This window comes from Mustela nivalis (assembly GCF_964662115.1).
Source record: "Mustela nivalis genome assembly, chromosome: 5".
Lineage (NCBI taxonomy): Eukaryota > Metazoa > Chordata > Mammalia > Carnivora > Mustelidae > Mustela > Mustela nivalis.
In genome coordinates, this window is record NC_139024.1 from 31273755 (window position 1) to 31295419 (window position 21665).

General features: G+C 39.1%; 1 protein-coding gene across 1 annotated transcript; it reads right to left on the bottom strand.

Moving 5' to 3' along the window:
* Positions 1-7632: 7632 nt before the first annotated feature.
* On the bottom strand, positions 7633-21207 carry LOC309865507 (thiosulfate sulfurtransferase/rhodanese-like domain-containing protein 3). The gene is made up of 4 exons (XM_082731877.1): positions 20948-21207; positions 8478-8651; positions 8219-8378; positions 7633-7929 (listed from the first exon to the last, which is right to left on the bottom strand). The coding sequence occupies exons 1-4, from the start codon at positions 21018-21020 to the stop codon at positions 7857-7859; spliced, it is 480 nt and encodes a 159-aa protein (XP_082588003.1). The 5' UTR covers positions 21021-21207; the 3' UTR covers positions 7633-7856.
* Positions 21208-21665: the final 458 nt, after the last annotated feature.

Genomic DNA, 21665 nt, shown 5'->3' on the forward strand with positions numbered 1-21665 from the left:
GGCACCTGGGTGGCTCAGTGGGTTAAGCCTCTGCCTTCGGCTCAGGTCATGGTCTTAGGGTACTGGGATGGAGTCCTGCATCTGGCTCTCTGCTCAGCAGGAAGCCTGCTTTCTCCTCTCTCTGCCTGCCTCTCTGCCTACTTATGATCTCTGTCAAATAAATAAAATCTTTTAAAAAATTAGTCAAAATAATGTTAAATCTAGTCAGATCTAAATAAGGATAAATTATTGCAATTGATGAATCCTTTAAATCTTTTTAAATCCATGGATTCCTCCTCCCATCTTTTTTTTTTTTTTAATGTTCAGTTAGCCACTGTTTAGTACATAACTAGTTCTTGATGCGGTGTTCAGTGATTCATCAGTTAAATATCATACCCAGTGCTCATCACAGCACTCCTCAATACCAATCACTCTATTACCACCACCCTACCCTATCTTATTTTTTAATTTTCCCTTTTTGGCTTGATTACCTACTAAGAGTATCTCTCCATATGGATCTTGCTAATTGTATTCATGAGGTACCATTTAACACACTCCTTTTTCTGTATTTTCTATAAATTAGTCATTGAATCTAAAGGCTTGATCAAGTTCAGATTTTTTAAAAATATATTTTTTTTGGTGCAGGTAGACTATTGTGTAAGGTTCTTTTATCAGAGGGCATACCATACCTGGTTGTCTTTCTGTGACTTATCAGCCATTGATGACATGAATTGTTTTTAAAAATCAAATAGTAAAAAAAAAAAAAAAAATCAAATAGTACTGTAGGCTGCACTGTCTAGTGTCATAGCCACTAGCTACATGTGGCTGTTGAACACTGAAAATGGGGCCAGTCTGAACTGAGATGTGCTATAAATGTAAAAATAGTGTTAGATTTCAATACTTAGTACAAAACAAAAGAATGTATACTATCTAGTGTTTTTAACTATTAATATAAATGATAGGATGATGGGACCAAACAAAACAGTATTGAAGTTAATTTCACCTCTTTTAAAAATGTAAGACAATTAACGATCACCTAAATGGCTTGCATTATAATTGATGGACTGTGCTGCTGCAAGGCAAGGAAGATGTTAGACCCCTGACCCATTCTCCCTACTGCTCATTCCTGCTCCCCAGAGCAACTTTTAGTTATTTCTTTGTTGTTGTGTTACTTTCCACATTTCCCAATAATAAGCATATAATTACAGCATTTATTGAGCACTTAGGTGACAAGAATTTTCTCTGCTTTCTATATTATGAAATTGAATTCTCAGAACAAGAGAAGGAAACTCAGGAACAGAAAGTTAACTTACCCAATCACAGGTCAAGTATGTGACAAGAGCTTGGATTAGGTTCTAATTCTTAAAACCTGGGCAGCTGGGCTCCAGGGCCCATGTTATTAATGACTTTACTGCCCCCTCTGTTTACCTTCCAGTTTTTTAATTCTTTTTTCAATTGTAAAATTATCTAGTAACTTCCTACTCTGGTAGATGAAGATTTCACTTTCTTATACACCCCCCTTTATTCTGTTTCCCCACCAGCCAGGTTCTATACTAAGACTTCTATTCCATAGGGCGCCTGGGTGGCTCAGTCATTAAGTGTCTGTCTCGGACTCAGGTCATGATCCCAGCGTCCCGGGATCAAGCCCCACTGTCAGGCTCCCTGCTCATCCGGAAGCCTGTTCTCACACTTTCCCTGCATGTGTTCCCTCTCTTGCTGTGTCTCTATCAAAAAAAAAACCAAAAAACAAAAAACAAAAAACGATTCCATCGCATTCCCAATTTAATTATATAATTTTTGTTAAATTCATGTAAAGTGTACATACTAACAAGTTCTGTAGTGTACTGTGTTATATTTCCTTTGAGAATATTTTTAATCTTTCTGAAAGGAGTAATTGCCTTGGTTGTAATTTGCTCAATTTGTTTTGCATCTTTTGTTAATTTATCACTGGAATAATTTATTACTCATTTATTCCCTAAGTCACTCATAAGAAGACGTTCTTCCCCCAAGTCCTTCATCTTTTTGTTTTGGTATCCAAGATATGGGGAATCCACTTACTTTTCTTTGCCTGCCTTTGTTTTAATGGGATACATCCTCTAGTTGCTTCAGAAAAGGTGTTTTTTAAGTAGCACCTTGTTCTTGCTTGAGAATGCACTGTGTTATCATTCTACAGATAGTCATGTAGGTTTTCCGGTCATTTTAAAAATTTTCTTTGCTTCCTGCATTAGCACTTTTTCCTTGAAGTTCCTTTTTTCTGTTTGGTCATAATTTTTCAAATTAGAATCTTGCTTTAATTGTCTCAAGATCCATATTTGAGAGACCAAGGGAGATAATTGGGAAGTCTGTGTGCATGAGTAGGACTTTACAGAGGTGGGCCTTATTACACCACAAAACATTTTCATTATTATCCCACCCCTAACATCCTATTCTAAAGCTCTTCTTTGCCAGTGGGTCACTTTTTCTAGAATGAAAGCTGGCTTTATCTGTGGTGGTACGAGCCGGACTGTTCAGAGTTCTTGGAGGCAAGTGAGGTCAGGGGTCTAGGTATTTCATTATTCAGTATTCAGAGTTTCATTTTACATTCCCACCTGCAATAAGGGATCTCACTGCCATTCTTGCCACCAGATGTTTAACTGGAAGTTTCACCTCCCTTCTTTATCTGTTAACTGAATGCAAATAGCAACCCAAAATACCAGCTGCCTATAAACAGGTAACATACCATACAGATCCACAAAGCAGCAATAAAGCATAGTATTAAATATTTAGCATAAATTATCTAATACAATCTTCAAAACAGTAATATTAATCCCATGTGAATACACTTTTTTTTTTTAAAGATTTTTAAAATTTTATTTGACAGACAGATCACAAATAGGCAGAGAGGCAGGCAGAGAGAGGGGGGGGGGGGAAAGCAGGCTCTCTGAGAACCAGATGCGGGACTTGATCCCAGGACCCTGGGATCATGACCTGAGCCAAAGGCAGAGGCTTAACCCACTGAGCCAACAAGGAGTCACCCAGCTCCCCCCAACATGGATACACTTTAACCAGATGCTACCATTGTAATACTTTTTATTAATTTTCTCTCCTTTTTGGGGGGCGCCTGGTGGCTCAGTCGGTTAAAGTCAGCCTTCAGCTCAAGTCATGATCTCAGAGTTCTGGGATTGAGCCCCACATTTAATCAGATTAAAAATATTCTCAAAGGAAATATAACACAGTACACCACAGAACTTGTTACTGTGTACACAGAGGGACTATAAATGAAGGAAACCTGAGACACTTTAATTCAACTCTGAGCCTGTCCACTTGCTACTTTTTCTAGGACCGCTTCCTTCTATCCCATTAGGAGAAAAGTATATACAGTATTTTAAAACATAATTTGGCTGTTCTACATTTCTAAAACTTTTGATCTACCCTTGCATTAGCAGAGTAAAAGGGGTATTCTCCCATGACTGAATTAAAACAGCCACTTCTTAAATGATGTATTAAATCATATGCTATATGTATTTTGAGGCATTCAATACCATAGAACTTAGTAATGATTTTACTCTTAAGATTTAAGTGTAAAGGTCACTGCAACTTCAGATACATTTGTTAAATTTTAATTTCAAAATAACGAAGCTTGTCTTTTTATAAATTTGAATATAGAAAATAAATTATTCGGGCGCCTGGGTGGCTCAGTGGGTTGAGCCGCTGCCTTCGGCTCAGGTCATGATCTCAGGGTCCTGGGATCTAGTCCCGCATCGGGCTCTCTGCTCGGCAGGGAGGCTGCTTCCTCCTCTCTCTCTCTCTGCCTGCCTCTCTGCCTACTTGTGATGTCTCTCTGTCAAATAAATAAATAAATAAATAAATAAATAAATAAATCTTTAGAAAATAAATTATTCTAACATATGAACCCTTTGCTTGTTCACAAATACACAAGTGCATTTATGCTTGTGTTAATAGGATACTTTATCATAAGTTTTTTTTTTTTTTAAGTACCAGGAATCCAGGATATTATAATTGTAAAATCTGGTTTAATTTCCTCCAAGTTAGAGATACTAAGTTCCTATCCCATTCTCACAAAGGTAAAATAGAGTGTTTAACCAACAAACATGCTAAATTAAAAGTCTATGCTCTCTCCCCAAAGGAAATTATTCTGAATCTGGTATTTATTCATCTCCTAATTTATACTTACACTATATAGGTACATCCATATATGTATAGATAGCAGTACTTTGCATGGTTTCAAACTATATTCACATTTCTGTAGTATACTTCTCTCAACATTCCCCGTGCAAGTCATGTTCATGTGTACCTCAGTTTTTCCATTTTTATTAATTCTCATCAGCTGTGTCTGTTAAGCCCACCTACCGTCTACTGGGTTAATTTCAGTTATTGTGTTCTTAAATTCTAGAATTTCTATTTGATACTTTTTTGTAGTTTTCATTACTTTAATAATTTTTGTATCTAAGTTATTGAATATGTAAGTCAGTTATTTTAAAGTATGAAAATTCCAACATGCGGATCATCTTCAAGGTGGTCACATCACTTTTCTACTTCAGATTCCCCTTGTAATACCATTTAAGATAGGTTTCTCTATTGTGTCTTTTTTTTTTAATCTTCTAAAAAATTTTTTCAATCATGAGGTCTTACATACTGCTATTTCTAATAAATTTCAGAGAATTCTGAACAATGAATATGACAAACTGTAAGGAATGTTTGTGGCTTTGGCTCAGGGGTCTGTAAGCTGTGCCCTATGGGCCTAATCTTCCCTGCCATCTAGTTTTGCCTGGACTTTGAGCTAAGAAGGTTTGCCATATTTTTAAATGTTTGAAAAATAATTAAAAGAATATGCGGCAGCACATGAAATATAAAATTCAAAGCTAAGTGGCGGTAGTTTTGTGGGTATCCAGCCACACACATTCATGTATGTACTGTCAGTGGTTGCTTTGTGCTATAGTAGGAGAGTTGAACAGCTGCAATAGAGACCTTATGGCCCACAAACCTAAAATATTTATTGTTGCCAACCCCTTGCTCTAGATAATGACATCTCTCTCTAAGAGAGGACTTACTGCTGGTAGGCCCTTAGGTTAGCAGGAAGATCACCTTAATTCAGTCAGGGATTTAGTTGATTCAAAGCCATTCTTAAATTTTATGAGGGTTGGTCAATTTCTGGTTCTCCTTTGCTCTGAGGGTATCGTTTCCCAGGGGTTCCAACTAAACGTCTGGTGTATCTACCCAGGTTCTCATTCCTCGATGGGCCCAGTTCTTCAACCACAACTTCCCTTCTCTCTGAGATCGTGGCTCTTCAAATCCCACCTTAGTCTATATGTTCTAGTACATTTGTTTCTATAGATAAGATCAGTTTGATTGATCTTATCAATGAAGATCAATGAAGGAATTACTAAAGCAGCAAGGGTTTGAAGGGCTATGCTCCCGAGAGCAGGAAAGCTGTAGAGGATGACCCAACATGGAGGGGTGTGCGTGCATCAGTGCATGTGTGTTTACTTGCCAGCTTCTCTAGTTCTTATAGGGAGTTTGCTAGAAACTAGACTGACATTCTCAGAAATAGAAGTTCAAGGTGGTCACATCACTTTTCTACTCCAGATTTCCCTTGTAATACCATTTAGGACAAACCAAGTCCTAATAATTACTTCTTAGGCCTTATATGGTCTGAATGACTGCCAAAATGAGACAAAAACATTTGGGGGTGAAGAGGTACAGAGGAAAGAAACAGAGTTGTACCGTCAGTGCTCTAAGGCCTATACTCATCCTAGTGAGAGTCCTTTACATTTAAACTCCCCCCCATTTTCCTTATTTGTAATTGAGATATAATTACAGAAGATGTGTTTTTTTTTAAGATTTTATTTATTTATTTGAAAGACAGAGATCACAAGTAGGCAGAGAGGCAGGCAGAGGTGGGGGGGGGAGCAGACTCCCTGCTGAGCAGAGAGCCAGATGTGGGGCTTGATCCCAGGACCCTGAGACCATGACCTGAGCTGAAGGCAGAGGCTCAGACCACTGAGCCACCCAGGTTCCCCTAGAAGATATGTTTTCAAGTGTTCAATGAGTTTATACTCTGGTTTCTCTTCAGATCACATAAATCTTTCGCCTTTTAAAATGAGTTTTGATACATGTATGTACCAACACCTCACTCAAGATCTAAAGCATTTCCATCACCCTAGAAATTTCCCTCCTTGCTGCTCTTTCCAGTTAATCTTGCCTCTACAGAAGCAATCATTTTGCTATTTCTATCTTTTTTCTTCATAGTTTTTTAAAAAGATTTTATTTATCAGAGCGCACAAGCAGGGGAAGAGGCAGAGGCAGAGGGAGAAGCAGTCTCCCTGCTGAGCAACGAGCCCAAACTTGGGGCTTGATCCCAGGATCCTGGGATCACAACCTGAGCTGAAGGCAGATGTTCAACTGACTGAGCCACCCAGGCATCCCTGTTATTTCTATCTTTATAGATCATATTAATTTTTTGTTATAAATCATATCACTACCATGGTTACAACACTACCGTAAGCCTTTTAGATGGTGTTAATGTATTTTCATTGTTTGTATTTCACCTATTTTTCTGGATCTCAGATTCTTGGTGTTTTAAGACAAAGTCTGCTTTTAAAAATCTAACTTCTATATACCTCTGCTAGACATCAGACCTCTTCAGAGAAGAATCACATCTTTTTTATTATCTTTTTAGCATTTGTAATATTTAGCATTGGATCTAAGCCAAGGAAATGTGTTCAAGAAATGATTACTAGCTGTTTTTATTTTATTTAATACATGGGTGAAAGATATATCCATCAGAAATATCTGTACTATATATCATTATAAGAAAAGAAATTTTATGAATTTTCTAAAATGGGAAAATTTACAAATATATTATTAAAAAATAACTTGTTTAGTTCATAGCCCCTTTATTGAACAAAAGCTATGCTAACACAATGGCCATACATTATGATTAGGTACTGTAAGTATCCTGGGCTTGGGAATACTATTGTACTATACTAAACTATTTTAAAAATTCATTTCTAGGGTGCCTGGGTGGCTCAGTGGGTTAAGCCGCTGCCTTCGGCTCAGGTCATGATCTCAGGGTCCTGGGATCGAGTCCCGCATCGGGCTCTCTGCTCGGCAGGGAGCCTGCTTCCTCCTCTCTCTCTGCCTGCCTCTCTGCCTACTTGTGATCTCTGTCTGTCAAATAAATAAATAAAATCTTAAAAAAAAATTCATTTCTAGAATCCTAACCCTTTTTTTTTTTAAAGATTTTTTTTTTTATTTATCTGACAGAGATCACAAGTAGGCAGAGAGGCAAGCAGAGAGAGAGGAGGAAGCAGGCTCCCTGCCGAGCAGAGAGCCTGATGTGGGGCTTGATCCCAGGACCCTGGGATCATGACCTGAGCTGAAGGCAGAGGCTTAACCCACTGAGCCACCCAGGTGCCCCTAGAATCCTAACCCTTAATACTCCCATGGCAAGTCACATACATTATTTCAATCCTCAATAGCCTTTGAAAATAGGCAAGGGCAAGTAGTATTCTCAACTTAAACAGTTAAAGAAAAGATACAACAAGTAACTGAGTTACACAAAACCCTTTCCGGTGATGCCCTGGCTTTGTGTAAACCTTTGTACATTTCAATATCATAAGCTGCATATACAGAAGGAAAGAGCCAACTTGGTTTTCTTTTTTTGTTTGTTTTTAAGAATTTATTTATTTATTTGACAGAGAGAGATCACAAGTAGGCAGACAGGCAGTCAGAGAGAGAGAGAGAGGAGAAAGCAGGCTCCCTGCTGAGTAGAGAGCCTGATGTGGGACCCTGAGATCATGACCTGAGCCGAAGGCAAAGGCTTAACCCATTGAGCCACCCAGGTGCCCAAAAAGTGCCAACTGGTATTCCAAAAATCAATTTCCGTGTTTCTTCTCTGAAAATTCATAGGTTGCCCATTCCTTCCATCCTCCAGCATAGTGTTGAGCACTGAAAACATATAGCAAGGTTAGTGCTGTAAAAATTCCCTTCTGCTTTATAACACAAAGTTGATAGGAACTTTAGAGATGTAGAGATGCCATGACTACTCTAGCCTTTAAACCTACGTGAAAGACTGTTACTTTTGAGTAGGATGAAAATATAGAGGCTTAGTCTCTATCCTGCTATTAATAACACAGTATTAGAAGACATTTTTCAGTCGACCAGTAAAAATATAATACATATGAAACACTGCTATTATACACACTCTTGAATACAATTTTATACTTCATTTATGCACCTGTTAAAGCCCAGAGATACTGCCATGTCCAAAGCCTTCTTGCTTCTCACTCCAGCTAAACAAGAAAACACCAGACTGTCTGATTTGGATGGTTTTACTTCGTTGTACTTCTCTTTGAAGTCTTTCGGGTTCATCTGTAGAGCTTTACCTACCTCACCCACTGAAAGAAAATGTTAAGAATTTCAATTAAATCTTAGGTACAGTATATTACTGAATATATACTTTTGTGAGGAATTAATTCAAGTCACACATCACTTACGTGGAATGTTGATGGACCCGGGAATTTTCCCATACTCGACAATTTCCCATGGCTCTCTAACATCAATTAACATAATTTTTTTGGAATTCAAGAGGTTTTTAAGTTCCTTATAAGTGACATCTTTAAAAATAGCTGTACAAAAGTTATAGCAGCTTCCCTTTATTGACTTCAAACCTGGAAAGAATAAAATAATTTCGGTACCTTCAAAGTAACATTGCTATTAATATCTGGAAGGCAGGTCAAAGGAATTTCCCCCCTGATTCCAGTCAGTTCTTTTACTTCACTGACCTGTATATGTATTTTGTACACAGCCTGACAGAGCCACAGGAAGGCTACCCTCGTGCCCTCCATGCTGAATGGCTGGCCTTGTGCCAGCTCCATATTCTACTCTCTCCAAGCCCTTAATTAGGTGGAACTTATAAATACACATTCAGCATTTGGTACCTGAATCCTGCAAATAACTTGTGAATTTAATCATAATCCAAATTACAATGTTAAGAAAATTTCAATTTCCCCTTGCAAGTGAAGATGTGGGAACCTTATATTTGAAACTACACTTGTAAGTACTTAAAGGTTGTTTCTATCTGTTAAATAATTGGTGGGGCACCTTGGCTGGCTCTGTCAGAAGAGCCTGTGACTCTTGATCTCAGGGCTGTGAGTTCAAGCCCTATGCTGGGTGTAGGGATTACTTAAATAAAAACTTAAATAACTGGTAACATAATATGGTACTGGGTCATATCCTATAAAATAAATCCATGGGTCCACACTGATATAAGGATAAAATTGAATAAATGGGGAGAAGGGGTTATTTCAATTGATAAATGTAGAATGAATGATGAAAAGAGAAAATCACCATTAGGTTAACAAGTAATAATTATTTCAGCGAGAGCCATTGACAGAAGCTAGAGTTAGTAGGTGAAATTTTGATTAGAAACAGGATAGTATCTCCCCCAGGAAATACGTACTAATAACAAAAGGAAACACCTGAAAGATACTACTTTAACCAATTATTCAAAGATCACTTCACTAGTAGTAAGAAATGTCAACATGTATACTTTGATAGGATGCTCAAAGAAGAGCACATCACTTCCTTAGTATTTTTGCCAAAATACATACCCTGAATCAAGTCAGAAGAAAATCTCAAACTCAACCTACAAAATAACCAATACTCTTAAAAAAGTGTCAAAGTTATGAAAGACAAAAGCTGTGGAACTGTCACAGATTGAAGCAGACTAAGGAGCCATGACGAGGTAATAACATAGAATCCTGGATTGGATCTGGGACTAAAAAAGACCTCAGTGGGAAAACTGGTGAAATTCAAATAAGGCCTATGGATTAGTTAACAATATTATGTTAGTATTACTTTCCTGATTTCAGTAACTGTACCATCTAAGATGCTTACGTTAAGGGAAGTTGGGTAAGAATAAAGGGAACTCCATTTTATTTTTCCAACTTTTCTAAAGGTCCAAATTGATTTCTTAAGCATGAAAGAAAACCCCGAAGATTTTTAAAATAAAATAAAATTAAAAAAAATTTAATAATCATATTTCACAACAAAATGACTGCTATAAAGTAAATAATAAATGCTCAAAGGTTGAAATATCTGGGGCGCCTGGGTGGCTCAGTGGGTTAAAGTCTCTGCCTTTGGCTCAGGTCATGATCCCAGGGTTCTGGGATCAAGCCCCGCATCGTGCTCTCTGCTCAGCTGGGACCCTGCTTCCTCCTCTCTCTCTGCCTGCCTCTCTGCCTACTTGTGATCTCTGTCTATCAAATAAATAAATAATAAAAAAATCTTTAAAAAAAATGAAGTATCTTATAAAGTGAAATTGGTATAAACAGTATAAGCTGGCATAGAAAGAGTTTTTTTTTTAATTTTTAATTTAATTTTTAATTTTTTTATAAACATATATTTTTATCCCCAGGGGTACAGGTCTGTGAATCACCAGGTTTACACACTTCACAGCACTCACCAAAGCACATACCCTCCCCAATGTCCATAATCCCACCCCCTTCTCCCAAACCCCCTCCCCCCAGCAACCCTCAGTTTGAGAAGCAGACACACAACATACCGTAATCTATGAGAATTCAGTATTTGGTAACAATTATATTTCAAAATAATGGGGATATTTTGTTCAACAAATATGCAGGGCAAATAGCCAGCCAATAGGAAGAAAGGATAAGCAGGCTATTGCCTCATTCCTTACATGTAAATAAATATAAATTTCAATCTAAAAACTAGTATCTTAGAAGTACCAATAGAAAACATGAGCAGATAATTTAAACCTTGGAATAAGAAGACCATTCTAAACACGGCAAAAGCCATAAAGATTTGACCTCATAAATATGCTAAATTTATATATGGGAAAAGAATAATGAATAACTAGAAGACACGTGGCAGGCAGGAACAAAATATTCATAACACAAAAAAGACAAAACATTAGTATTAATAGAGCTTATACAAATAGGAAAAGGACAAAATTCCCAATAGAAAAATGGCCAAAACAGGAACAGGGAATTGGCCCGAATAATACCAATGATCAATAAAATGTAAAAAGATGACTTAACTCACTACTTATTAAGGAAATGCAAGATACAAACAAAATTTTTCAAATTTTGCCAGATTTGTAAAAATTAAAAGGGATTGATAACATCAAATATTGGTAAAGGTATGAAGAAATGGGTACTCTTTTACAATGTTGGGAGTGTGTAATGTCATAACCTTTTGAAAGGAAAATTTAGCAGGAATAACACTCTATGTGTATATTTTTTACTTCACAATTTCACTTTTAGGAATCTATCTTCCTACAGGAGTATTAACATGAATGCATACAAATGTATATTTGTATAAATATATTCATGGGCAGCATTCTTTGTAGTACTGAAAAATGGCAAGAGGCTGGAAGTCTATCCATAAGGAAATAGTTGTAAGTAGTGCATTTATACAATGGCATATTATTTAATGTAAGTTATCAAAAATATAGTATTAAATTTATAAAACTAGTTAGAGAGCATTAGGTATAAACCAGGGGTTCCCAGACTTTCTTGGTTCATCCTTTAATGTCTTAGTAAATTTTCTGCAATGTGCATAGGCCAAACAAAACAAAACAAAACACAACACACACACAAAAAAACACTTCATGGTTCTATTTATTAAATAGTTAAGAAAATCCAAAAGTGAGTTTTGAAAAACCGCATTTCCTTTGTAAAACCAAACACTGCGCTATTTTCATTTGTCTTTCTCACTGACAGCAAAAGATGGAAAAATGGACAAATATACTAGTTAAAAAATTCAGGTTTCCTAGCAATTCCACTCCAAGGTATGTACCCAAAAGATTTGAAAACAGGGACTCAAACTCAGACACCAATGCTCATAGCAGCATTATTCACAATTATTCGCAATAGCTAAAAGATGGAAGCAGCTCAAGTGTTCATTCAACAGATGAATGGATTAACAAAATGTGGCTTATACATACAATGAAATATTATTCCGTCATAAAAAGGAATGAAGCTCTAACACATACTGCAGCTTGAAACTAAGACATGGAGAACACGCTAAGTGAAGTAATCCAGACACAAAATGACAAATATTTAATGATTCCACTCATGAAATATCTAGAACAGGTAAATTCATAGAAAGTAGGTTAGAGATTACCAGAAGTTGGAGGGAGGGGTGTTATTGCTCAATGGGTTTGAGTTTCTGTTGGGGGTGATGAAAATTTTTTGAAATACAGTGGTAACGATCCCCACAATGTTGTGAATACAATTAATGCCACTGAATTGTACACTCAAAAATGGCTAACAGACACATGAAAAAATGTTCATCATCATTTGCCATCAGAGAGATTCAAATCAAAACCACATTGAGATACCACCTCACACAATTAGAATGGCCAAATTTATCAAGACAGTAAACAATATGTGTCGGAGAGGATGTGGAGAAAGGGGACCCTCTTACACTGTTGGTGGGAAGCAAGTTGGTGCAGCCACTTTGGAAAACAGTGTGGAGATTCCTTAAGAAATTAAAAATAGAGAGGTGCCTGGATGACTCAGCTGTTAAGCATCTGCCTTCGGCTAGAGTCATGATCCCAGGGTCCTGGGTATGAGCCCTGCATCAGGCTCTCTGCTTGGCCGGAGGCCTGCTTCTCCCTCTTCCAATCCCCCTGCTTGTCTTCCCTCTCTCGCTGTCTCTCTCTCTCTGCAATAAATAAATAAAAAGTCTTAAAAAAAAAGAAATTAAAAATAGAGCTACCCAATGACCCTGCAATTACACTACTGGGTATTTATCCCAAAGATACAGATGTAGTGAAAAGAAGGGCCATCTGTGCCCCAATGTTCATAGCAGCAATGGCCACAGTTGCCAAACTGTGGAAAGAGCCAAGATGCCCTTCAACAGATGAACAGATAAAGAAGATATGGTCCATATATATAGTGGAATATTATGCCTCCATCAGAAAGGATGAATACCCAACTTTTGTATCAACATGGATGGGACTGGAAGAGATTATGCTGAGTGAAATAAGTCAAGCAGAGAAAGTCAAGTATCATACGGTTTCACTTACTTGTGGCGCATAAGGAATAACATGGAGGACACTAGGAGAAGGAGAGAAGTGAGTTGAGGGAAATCGGAGGGGGAGATGAACCATGAGAGACTGTGGACTCTGAGAAACAAACAGGGTTTTGGAGGGGAGGAGGAGTAGGAGGAGAGGTGAGTCTGGTGGTGGGTATTAAGGAGGGCACGTATTACATGGAGCACTGGGTGTGGTGCCTAAACAATGAATCTTGGATCAATGAAAAAAAATAAAATTAAATTTAAAAAATTTATAAAAAATGGCTAAAATGGCAAACTTTATATTTATTTAATATTTAATATAATATATAATATATAATATAAATATATATTTAAAATATATTTACATATATTTTATCAAAGCAAATACAGTAAAAAAATAAAAATACAGATTTCCCCATCCTCTTCAGATTTTGAATAGTTGGCTCATGTAATTTATAAGATTCTATCTTAAAATGCCTGGGATAAAACTATTTCTCACTCAACTTTTTTGTGAATTCCCGGAATGCAACAAGTCAGCCAGCTGACTTGATACAGTTCCTCGTTGTTAGGAATTGGAAAACTACGGTAATTTAAAAAATGGTTAAACTCAAGTCTGTGGTACTTCACCACAGGGAAACAAATATCATCTCGGCATGTAACTTGTGTAACCGAATCAAAGATAGTTATGTTTTTCTTAGATATTAGAGCCAAACTGACATTCAGTTTTCTCTATGCTTCCTGTTGGGGTGTGTGTGTATGTAGGGGGCAATGGAGAGCACGTGTACAGTCAATGAGGACTAGATTTCCTAGCTTTCTACGGCACAAATATTCTCTTAATGAGTCTCTGCCCCCCCCCCCCCAAGCCTCTCATGCTGTGAGCCTCAAGTCCATACTAACTCTTGAGTGAAAGCTATAGTGTATTTTTGGGGCACCTGGGTGGCTCAGTAGGTTAAGCCTCTGCCTTTGGCTCAGGTCATGATCTCAGGGTCCGGGGATCGAGCCCCACGTCAGGCCCTCTGTCTGTCAAAAAAATTAAAAATTAAAAAAAAAAAGCTATAGTGTATTTTTTGTACAAGGCCTCTACTTGTAAATCAACCACTTCATCTATTGCGTGATCAAAGAAACAGCGATCAGTTCCTACACTGAAGGAAAACTGGCTGTTTGGGATTTATTGCGATGAGGTGTGATTCTCTTGAGGGATTCTGAAGAGTAACACAGGCTATATGTGATTTTCACATTTTTGAGGCTCGTTTTTGAATAAACTCCAGTTTGGCTTTTCTACACTGGTCAATCTAGCCTTGCCTGGATGTTCCCTACAGCCTACGTTATAAGACACAGTCTGAACTCCTTAGCATGATCTTTCATGTCCTTCAATCTACTTTACCAGCATAATTTACCAGACCTTCTCCTCCTCCCCATTCCTCCTCTGCATCAAGAACCCTACCCTCCAGCTACATCAAAAGTAGACATGTGCCCCAACTACCTTTTTATAATGGAAAGAGCAGGGATTTTAGAGTCTGATAAACCAGGTTCAAATCCTCCCTTGTCCACTTAGCTCTGTAGTCCTGGGAAGATTACTTAAATTCTCCAGGACTTTGTTTCTTATTTTTAAAACAGTAATAATATTACTTAACCTTTCTGAGTTATTGTGAGGTTTAAGCAATCTCTATGGTGCAATCTTCAAATACATGTTTTCACCTTCCTTCATGATATATGCACACGGTTCTTTCTGAAGGGTTCTTTTCTTCCTTCCTCATCTCTACCTGGCACACTCTTACTCTCCTTGAAGACTCTGTTGAATACCACTTGTCACCAACCCAACAGTTCCACTTCTAAGTATCTATTCTAGTAAGTTACTTGTAGAGATACACAAAGAGCTGTGTACAGTAACTACTGAAGTTTTCAGAACGGCAAAAAAATGGAAACCAAAATGTCCATCAAGAGGGGACTGGTTAAATAAACTGTGGTAATCCATACTATGGACTATATGCAGTAGTTAAAAGAGTTATATGTACAGCCATGAAAAGTTTCTGAATACCTAAGTGAGAAAAGAATTCAGAAAAGTATGCACGATAGATCACATTGTATGACAAGAAGTAACTAGTGTCAATGAGAATGTGGAGAAAAGGGAACCCTCATGCACTACTGGGAATGTGAATTGGTGCAGCCACTGTGGAAAACAATATGGAAGTTCCTCAAAAAATTAAGAATAGAACTACCATATGATCCAGCAATTCCATTTCTGGTATTTATCTGAGCAAAATGAAGATGCTACCTTCAAAAGATATATGCACCACTGTGTTTCCTGCAGCATTATGTGTAACAGCCAAGATATAGAAACAGCCTAAGTGTCCATTGATGGATAAATGGATAAAGAAATTGTGGTACACAGAGCGCCTAGGTGGCTCAGTGGGTTAAAGCCTCTGCTTTTGGCTCAGGACATGATCCTGGGGTCCTGGGATCGAGCCCCACATCGGGCTCTCTGCTCGGTAGGGAGCCTGCTTCTTCCTCTCTCTCTGCTTGCATCTCTGCCTACTTGTGATCTCTGTCTGTCAAATAAATAAATAAAATCTTAAAAAAAAATAAAGAAATTGTGGTACACACACACACACACACACACACACACACAAATATTCAGCCATAAAAAAGAATGAACTCTTGGCATTTGAGACATGGACCTTGAGGGCATTACCCTAAGTCATATCAAGAAAGATAAATACCGTGTGATCTCATATGTGGAACCAAAAGCAAACAAGCAAAAAAATAAACAAACCTTCAAAATCCAAGTTCACAGATACAGAGAACAGACTGGTGGTTGCCAGAGGCAGGGAGGGGTGGGGCAGGAGAAATGGGTGAAAGCAAAAAAGATAAAAAATTTAAAATATGTACTTTTTTGGGGCGCCTGGGTGGCTCAGTGGGTTAAGCTGCTGCCTTCGGCTCAGGTCATGATCTCAGGGTCCTGGGATCGAGTCCTGCATCAGGCTCTCTGCTCAGCAGGGACCCTGCTTCCCTCTCTCTCTGTCTCTGCCTGCCTCTCCATCTACTTGTGATTTCTCTCTGTCAAATAAATAAATAAAATCTTAAAAAAAAAGTTTAAAAAAATAAAAAAATAAAATATGTACTTTTTTAAATTAAAAAAAATAAGAATTCTCATCTTCATAGGGAGACAGAATGTAGGCCTCTTGGGGGAGAGTAAATGATTTTTAGGAAAGATGAACGGGCTCGTAGAAGAATAAATGGGAGGTATGCCAGTTTGTGACAAAGATTGGGTGTGGTGTTGAGTTCTAGTCTCCTTTCCTGTGATGAGTCAATCATCCTTGGTTGGTGAAACTCTTGGGGAGGGGATTTATGAAATTGAGTTCCTTTTGGAGGACTGTCTTAAGGCAGGTAAGAGGAGTTCAGAGAAATCCTCTCTCCATATTTGCTCTTTTTCAAATGCCTATAGCTTAAAAAAAAAAAAAAAAATCAACCTACCAACCCAAATTTCAGTGTGAGATAAAATGATGACCTAAATTCATTCATTCATTCATCCATCCATTTATTTATTTATTTATTTATTTATTTGACAGAGATCACAAGTAAGCAGAGAGGCAGGCAGAGAGAGGGGCAAGCAGGCTCCCTGCTGAGCAGAGAGCCCGATGCAGGACTCCATCCAGGACCCTGAGATCATGACCTGAGCTGAAGGCAGAGGCTTAACCCACTGAGCCACTCAGGTGCCCCTGACCTAAAAATATTTAAAATCGCATCAAATTAGACTATGCAAATTGAAGATCCAGTATAATTCAGAATGGTCTGATACATACTGCATATACATGTTTAGAAGCTTGCTTTTCTAAAATTGTCAGGTCTGTTTAGTAAGAAGAAACTTGTAGGAAGAAGCTTTTTTTTTTTTTTTTCCAAACAGAAAACTTAAGGAATTTAGGATTACTTCTAGAGGCGCCTGGGTCGCTCAGTCATTAAGCATCTGCCTTCAGCTCAGGTCAATGTCCCAGAGTCCTGGCATGGAGCTGCTCATGGAGACCCTCATGGAGTCCCCCGCTCTGCGGGAAGCCTGTTCTCCTTTTCCCACAACCCCCTGCTTGTATTCCCTCTTTCTCTGTCAAATAAATAAAATGTTTTTTTTTTTTAAAAGAAATTTAGCATTATTATGATATATCTCTAAGTTCTAGATTCAATTATTCTTTGAAAAAATTTTTTAAAATTTTATTTATTGATGTAATATCTACACCCAGTGTGGGGCTTACCCAAGATAAAGAGTTGCATGCAAGTTCTTCCAAGTGAGCCAGCTGGCACCCCTATTTTTTGAATTATTTAATTTCAATTAGCCTAATGCAATTTAATTATTATATGTTTAAAGAAACTATATATAGAAGTCATACACATGATTTGGGTTCTGAATGTATTTTTTCATAAATTTAGCTTCTTTTCTATATTATAATATAATATAGTTTTGTATTATATGTTCTGCTTTAAAATACTGAGCTAGGGGTGCCTGGGTGGCTCAGTGGTTTAAGCCTCTGCCTTCAGCTCAGGTCATGATCTCAGGGTCCTGGGATCGAGCCCCACATTGGGCTCTCTGCTCAGCGGGGAGCCTGCTTCCCTCTCTCTCTCTGCCTGCCTCTCTGCCTACTTGTGATCTCTCTCTATCAAATAAATAAATAAAAATATTTTAAAAAATAAAAAATAAAATACTGAGCTAAATTTCACTTAGAGGGGCACCTTGGTGGCTCAGTCTGTTAAGCGTCTGCCTTCAGCTCAAGTCATGATACTAGGGTCCTGAGATCAGAGCCCCGCACTGGGCTCCCTGCTCAGTGGGGAGCCTGCTTCTCCCTCTCCCTCTGTCCTACTCCCTGTTTGTGTGCTTGCTCTCTCTCTCAAATAAATACAAATCTTTAAAAAAAATTTTCCACTTAGAAATAGCGTACCATCACTTCCTACCAATTCAGTTTGATATTCTTTTTATAATTTCAAACAAAATTTTGATGGGAAAAATGTAACTATTTGAAACATAAAAGTTTTTGCTTAATGATAACAACCATAATGATGGCAACTCACTCTTGCCACAACTATAAAATAAATTCTCTGGTTCATCTGTAATCCTCTTTTGGATGTTGACACCTTAGAAATCCCACATTAGTATCTGTTGAATACCTAAAATTATTTCTAGGGATACCTGGGTGGCTCAGTCGGTTAAGCTGCTGCCTTCGGCCCAGGTCATGATCTCAGGATCCTGGGATCAAGCACTGCATCATGCTCCTTGCTCAGTGGGGAGCCTGCTTTACCCTATTTCCCCACTTGTGCTCTTTCTCACAAATAAATAAATATAATCTTAAAAAAAAAGAAAATTATTTCTAGAGACCATGTAACAGTGAATATAAACAACCCACAACCAAGAAAGAATACATTAGAAATAATGATTGTTACTCCAGAGAGAAAATATTAGTAAGAACATTTGGTGTGCTTCCTTATCGAACGTGTATTTGGGTTTGGTGTGAACATTTTATGACTTCCAATGTAATCACTTCAATAAATATTTTGACTTTTTGAGAACCACTTGCAGCAAAATTTGAAAAGCAAGTGAACAACCATCCTATGGGATATAAAGATTATTTTAGGGACTCCAGGGAGTAAAAGATTAAAGGGAATCTAAAGATTCTAGGGAATAAAAGATTAAAATGGAAATTTTAGATACGGCAATGCATTTATCAGATGAAGTGGTGAATTTAATATGAAAGGGGAATCCATATACTGTCTTTGAGCTCCTCAAAGTTACTTGTCTTCTCAACCTCCATTACTACTCACTCACAGTATTTTCCCTTAAATAGCCGCTCGAGTCGCCACGTCCTCTGACTGTCACCTTCCCCAACCTCCCTCCTTTTTTAAAGCATTTTCTACTGCTGCCAACTGATTCATATTGACAAAGCACTTCCGTGTTTTCTGTTGTTCTTTGTAGGACTAGGATTAAGTAAAGGCCTTTACACAACCTGACTATTACCCCAAAATCTACTTAGAACCTTAGAGAGGTCAGAACTCAGGGGAGAGACAGGACAGGATGTGGTAGATGAAAGTTGACTCACTTCAGGTCACCACAAAGGTGTGTGAGTACAGCTCAGTGTACATGACTTAGTAGGTCAGGTTTGGGATCCTGCTTCAGCCCTGCATAAGTCTAAACAGAAGCAAAGAGGAAGATGAGAATAAAACTAGTAGAATAAAACCTGAGGGGATACTTTCAGAGAATAAAGGTAGACGGCAAGTTTTTATCCTCGTGGAAATGTAGGAGACAAAGGACATTTTCAGTGTTATGGGGAGGGGCCACTGTTTCAGTAACAAGCACTCATGTTAGCAGCCTCAGGTCATTAAGAAGACAAGACTCGACAGTATTCTCTTTGGAAAGTCTAGGCTGCAAGATTAGAAACCCACCCTGGCGATTGGAAGCAATGTAAATATTCATACAGGGAATAGTTAAATTAATTATGAAGCATAGCATGCAGCATTTACAAGCATTTACCTACATTTATTGACTTGGAGAGATGTCCATATTGCTAAATGAAAAAGCTCTCCCTTTAAGATCGATACACACATAAGATACAATACTTATGTTTTATAAATGTCCAGAAGAACACCTGGAAGTAAACAAGAAACTATTTCTGGGGAGTGGGATTGCAGGGACAGGAATTCTGGGGCATAAATTAAAAAACACCAACACCTACATATTATATATGTAGTATTTTTAAGTGTACATTTATCTAGACTCATAGAAAAGTGTTCAGAAGGATGTATACCCAACCACATTTGGCGAGGAGGGTGGAATATGGGAGCGTGTATAGAGGGAACTGTCAGCTGTTCTTTATTGTCTGTTGGAATATAATGGGAATATAATGTATCACTAGCAGAATTTTTTCTTTAAAGATTTTAAGTCATCTCTACGCCCCACCTGGGGCTCCAGCATAACAGCTCTGAGATCAAGGGTTGCATGCTCCACCAATGAGCCAGCCAGGCACCCCACTAGTAAAATTTTTTTTAATGAAAAGGCACCTTTTCTCTAACACTTTCTCCAACTCGGATAGAATACTTGCTTTTTCCATTGCAGTCTCCCGGGGCTCTGTGTGTGGTCATTGTTTACCTGTGTCTGTCTCTCCCTAAAATGGTGACGTGAACTGAGGCTGTATCCCCAGCAGGAGGTCTGCATTTCTAGGCACTCAATAAACAACATATTTGCATCGAACAAGCACATTTTAAACTACAGAGGATGCACCAAGAGTGCACGTGGAGTAAGTGGTTGGGAGAGTTTGGGACACAGTGTCATGCCACGGTCTCTGCAGCTGCATCCACAAATAAAAATTGTGGTAACGGAGAGACCAGGTAAAGCAGAACGAAGGGACTGGAAGCATGCTCTGAGTCATGCACACAACGCCTCCACGAACAACCTTCGTTTCTCCGGCCGGTTTTGCCGTCCGTAAAATTAGCAGTGGTACTTTAACAGCTCTAAGTGTTACAGTTCTAGGTGACTTGCCACGGAGCTCTGAGCGCGGCTCCCCAGTGGGTCACAGGTGTAACTCGCAAAGCTGGGCTCATCCTCAGTCTCCAGCAGAAACTGGCCCTGTTGCTCGCTCGTCTAGTCGCCAACTGACCTTCACTGCCCAGTTCCGCACCAGTATCTTCCTAAAAGCCTCCCCTACGCGAGCTCCCTGGAGCAACGCTGACCTCTCTCCCTGCGTCCCCCGAGCACCCCCAGACCCAAGTAGCCCGGAATCGGAAAGAACGAGAACGGAATGTAGGTGCTATATCTTCCCAGGAGCCAAGAGTAATTGGACTGATTTTTAACTGGAAGCCGCAAGCAGCGAGCACCCCCACCAATGCCATTCCTTCCCCGAGCCCGAGGTCAGACGCTCTCTCTTTACCCAGGGACCACCGAGCTCACCCCAGAGAGCAGCCTCCGCGGACGCCAGGATCGGCCGGCGCGCGCTCCGGAACAGCGGCAGCGGCAGCACCATGGCCCGCTTGCGCCCACCGGGCCCCAGACTTCCTCCTCTGGCTCCTCCTCCTTCTTCTTCTCCGCGGCACCGCCCTCCCCCCCGCCCCCGCCCCCGCCCCCGCCCCCCGCCCCGCGCCGAGCTCTTGAGCGCCCCCGGGACGAGTGCTGGCCGAAGCGGGGAGTTATCGCCGAGGGAACCGTTCCCTACTCTGGAACTTTAAATTGGAAAGTAACTCGAGAGTTGGGGCGCGCCTGGGTGGCTCAGTGGGTTCGGTGTCTGCTTTTGGCTCCGGTCATGGTCATGATCCCAGCGTCCTGGGATGGAGCCCTCACCGGGCTCCGCGGGGAGCCTACTTCTGCCTCTCTCTCTGCTTGTGAGCCCTCCCCCTGTCAAGGAAATAAATAAAATCTTTAAAAAAGAAGCAGAGTTGAGCTTGCTTTTTTTGTTTTGGATTATTATTTTTTAAGGAGAGACGAAGCTTAAAAGTGGAAATTAGAAAATATACCAAAGATGAAACTAAAAGTTTTTTTTAAAAAGATGTTATTTATTTATTTTTGAGAGAGAGAAAATGAGCCGGGGGAGGGGGGGGCAGGCTAGGGGTAGAGGGAGAAGCGTGCTCCCCATGGAGCTGAGAGCCCCTAGCCCTGCTCATTCCGGGACCCT

Coding starts and splice junctions, on each gene's coding strand:
- LOC309865507 (XM_082731877.1), bottom strand. CDS start 21,020: ATGGTGCTGCCGCTGCCGCTGTTCCGGAGCGCGCGCCGGCCGATCCTG. Junction 8,652..20,947: donor CGCGGAGGCTGCTCTCTGGG/GTGAGCTCGGTG, acceptor TATTCTTTCCAG/GTTTGAAGTCAATAAAGGGA. Junction 7,930..8,218: donor GTATCTCTGGGCTTTAACAG/GTGCATAAATGA, acceptor ATATGTTTTCAG/TGCTCAACACTATGCTGGAG.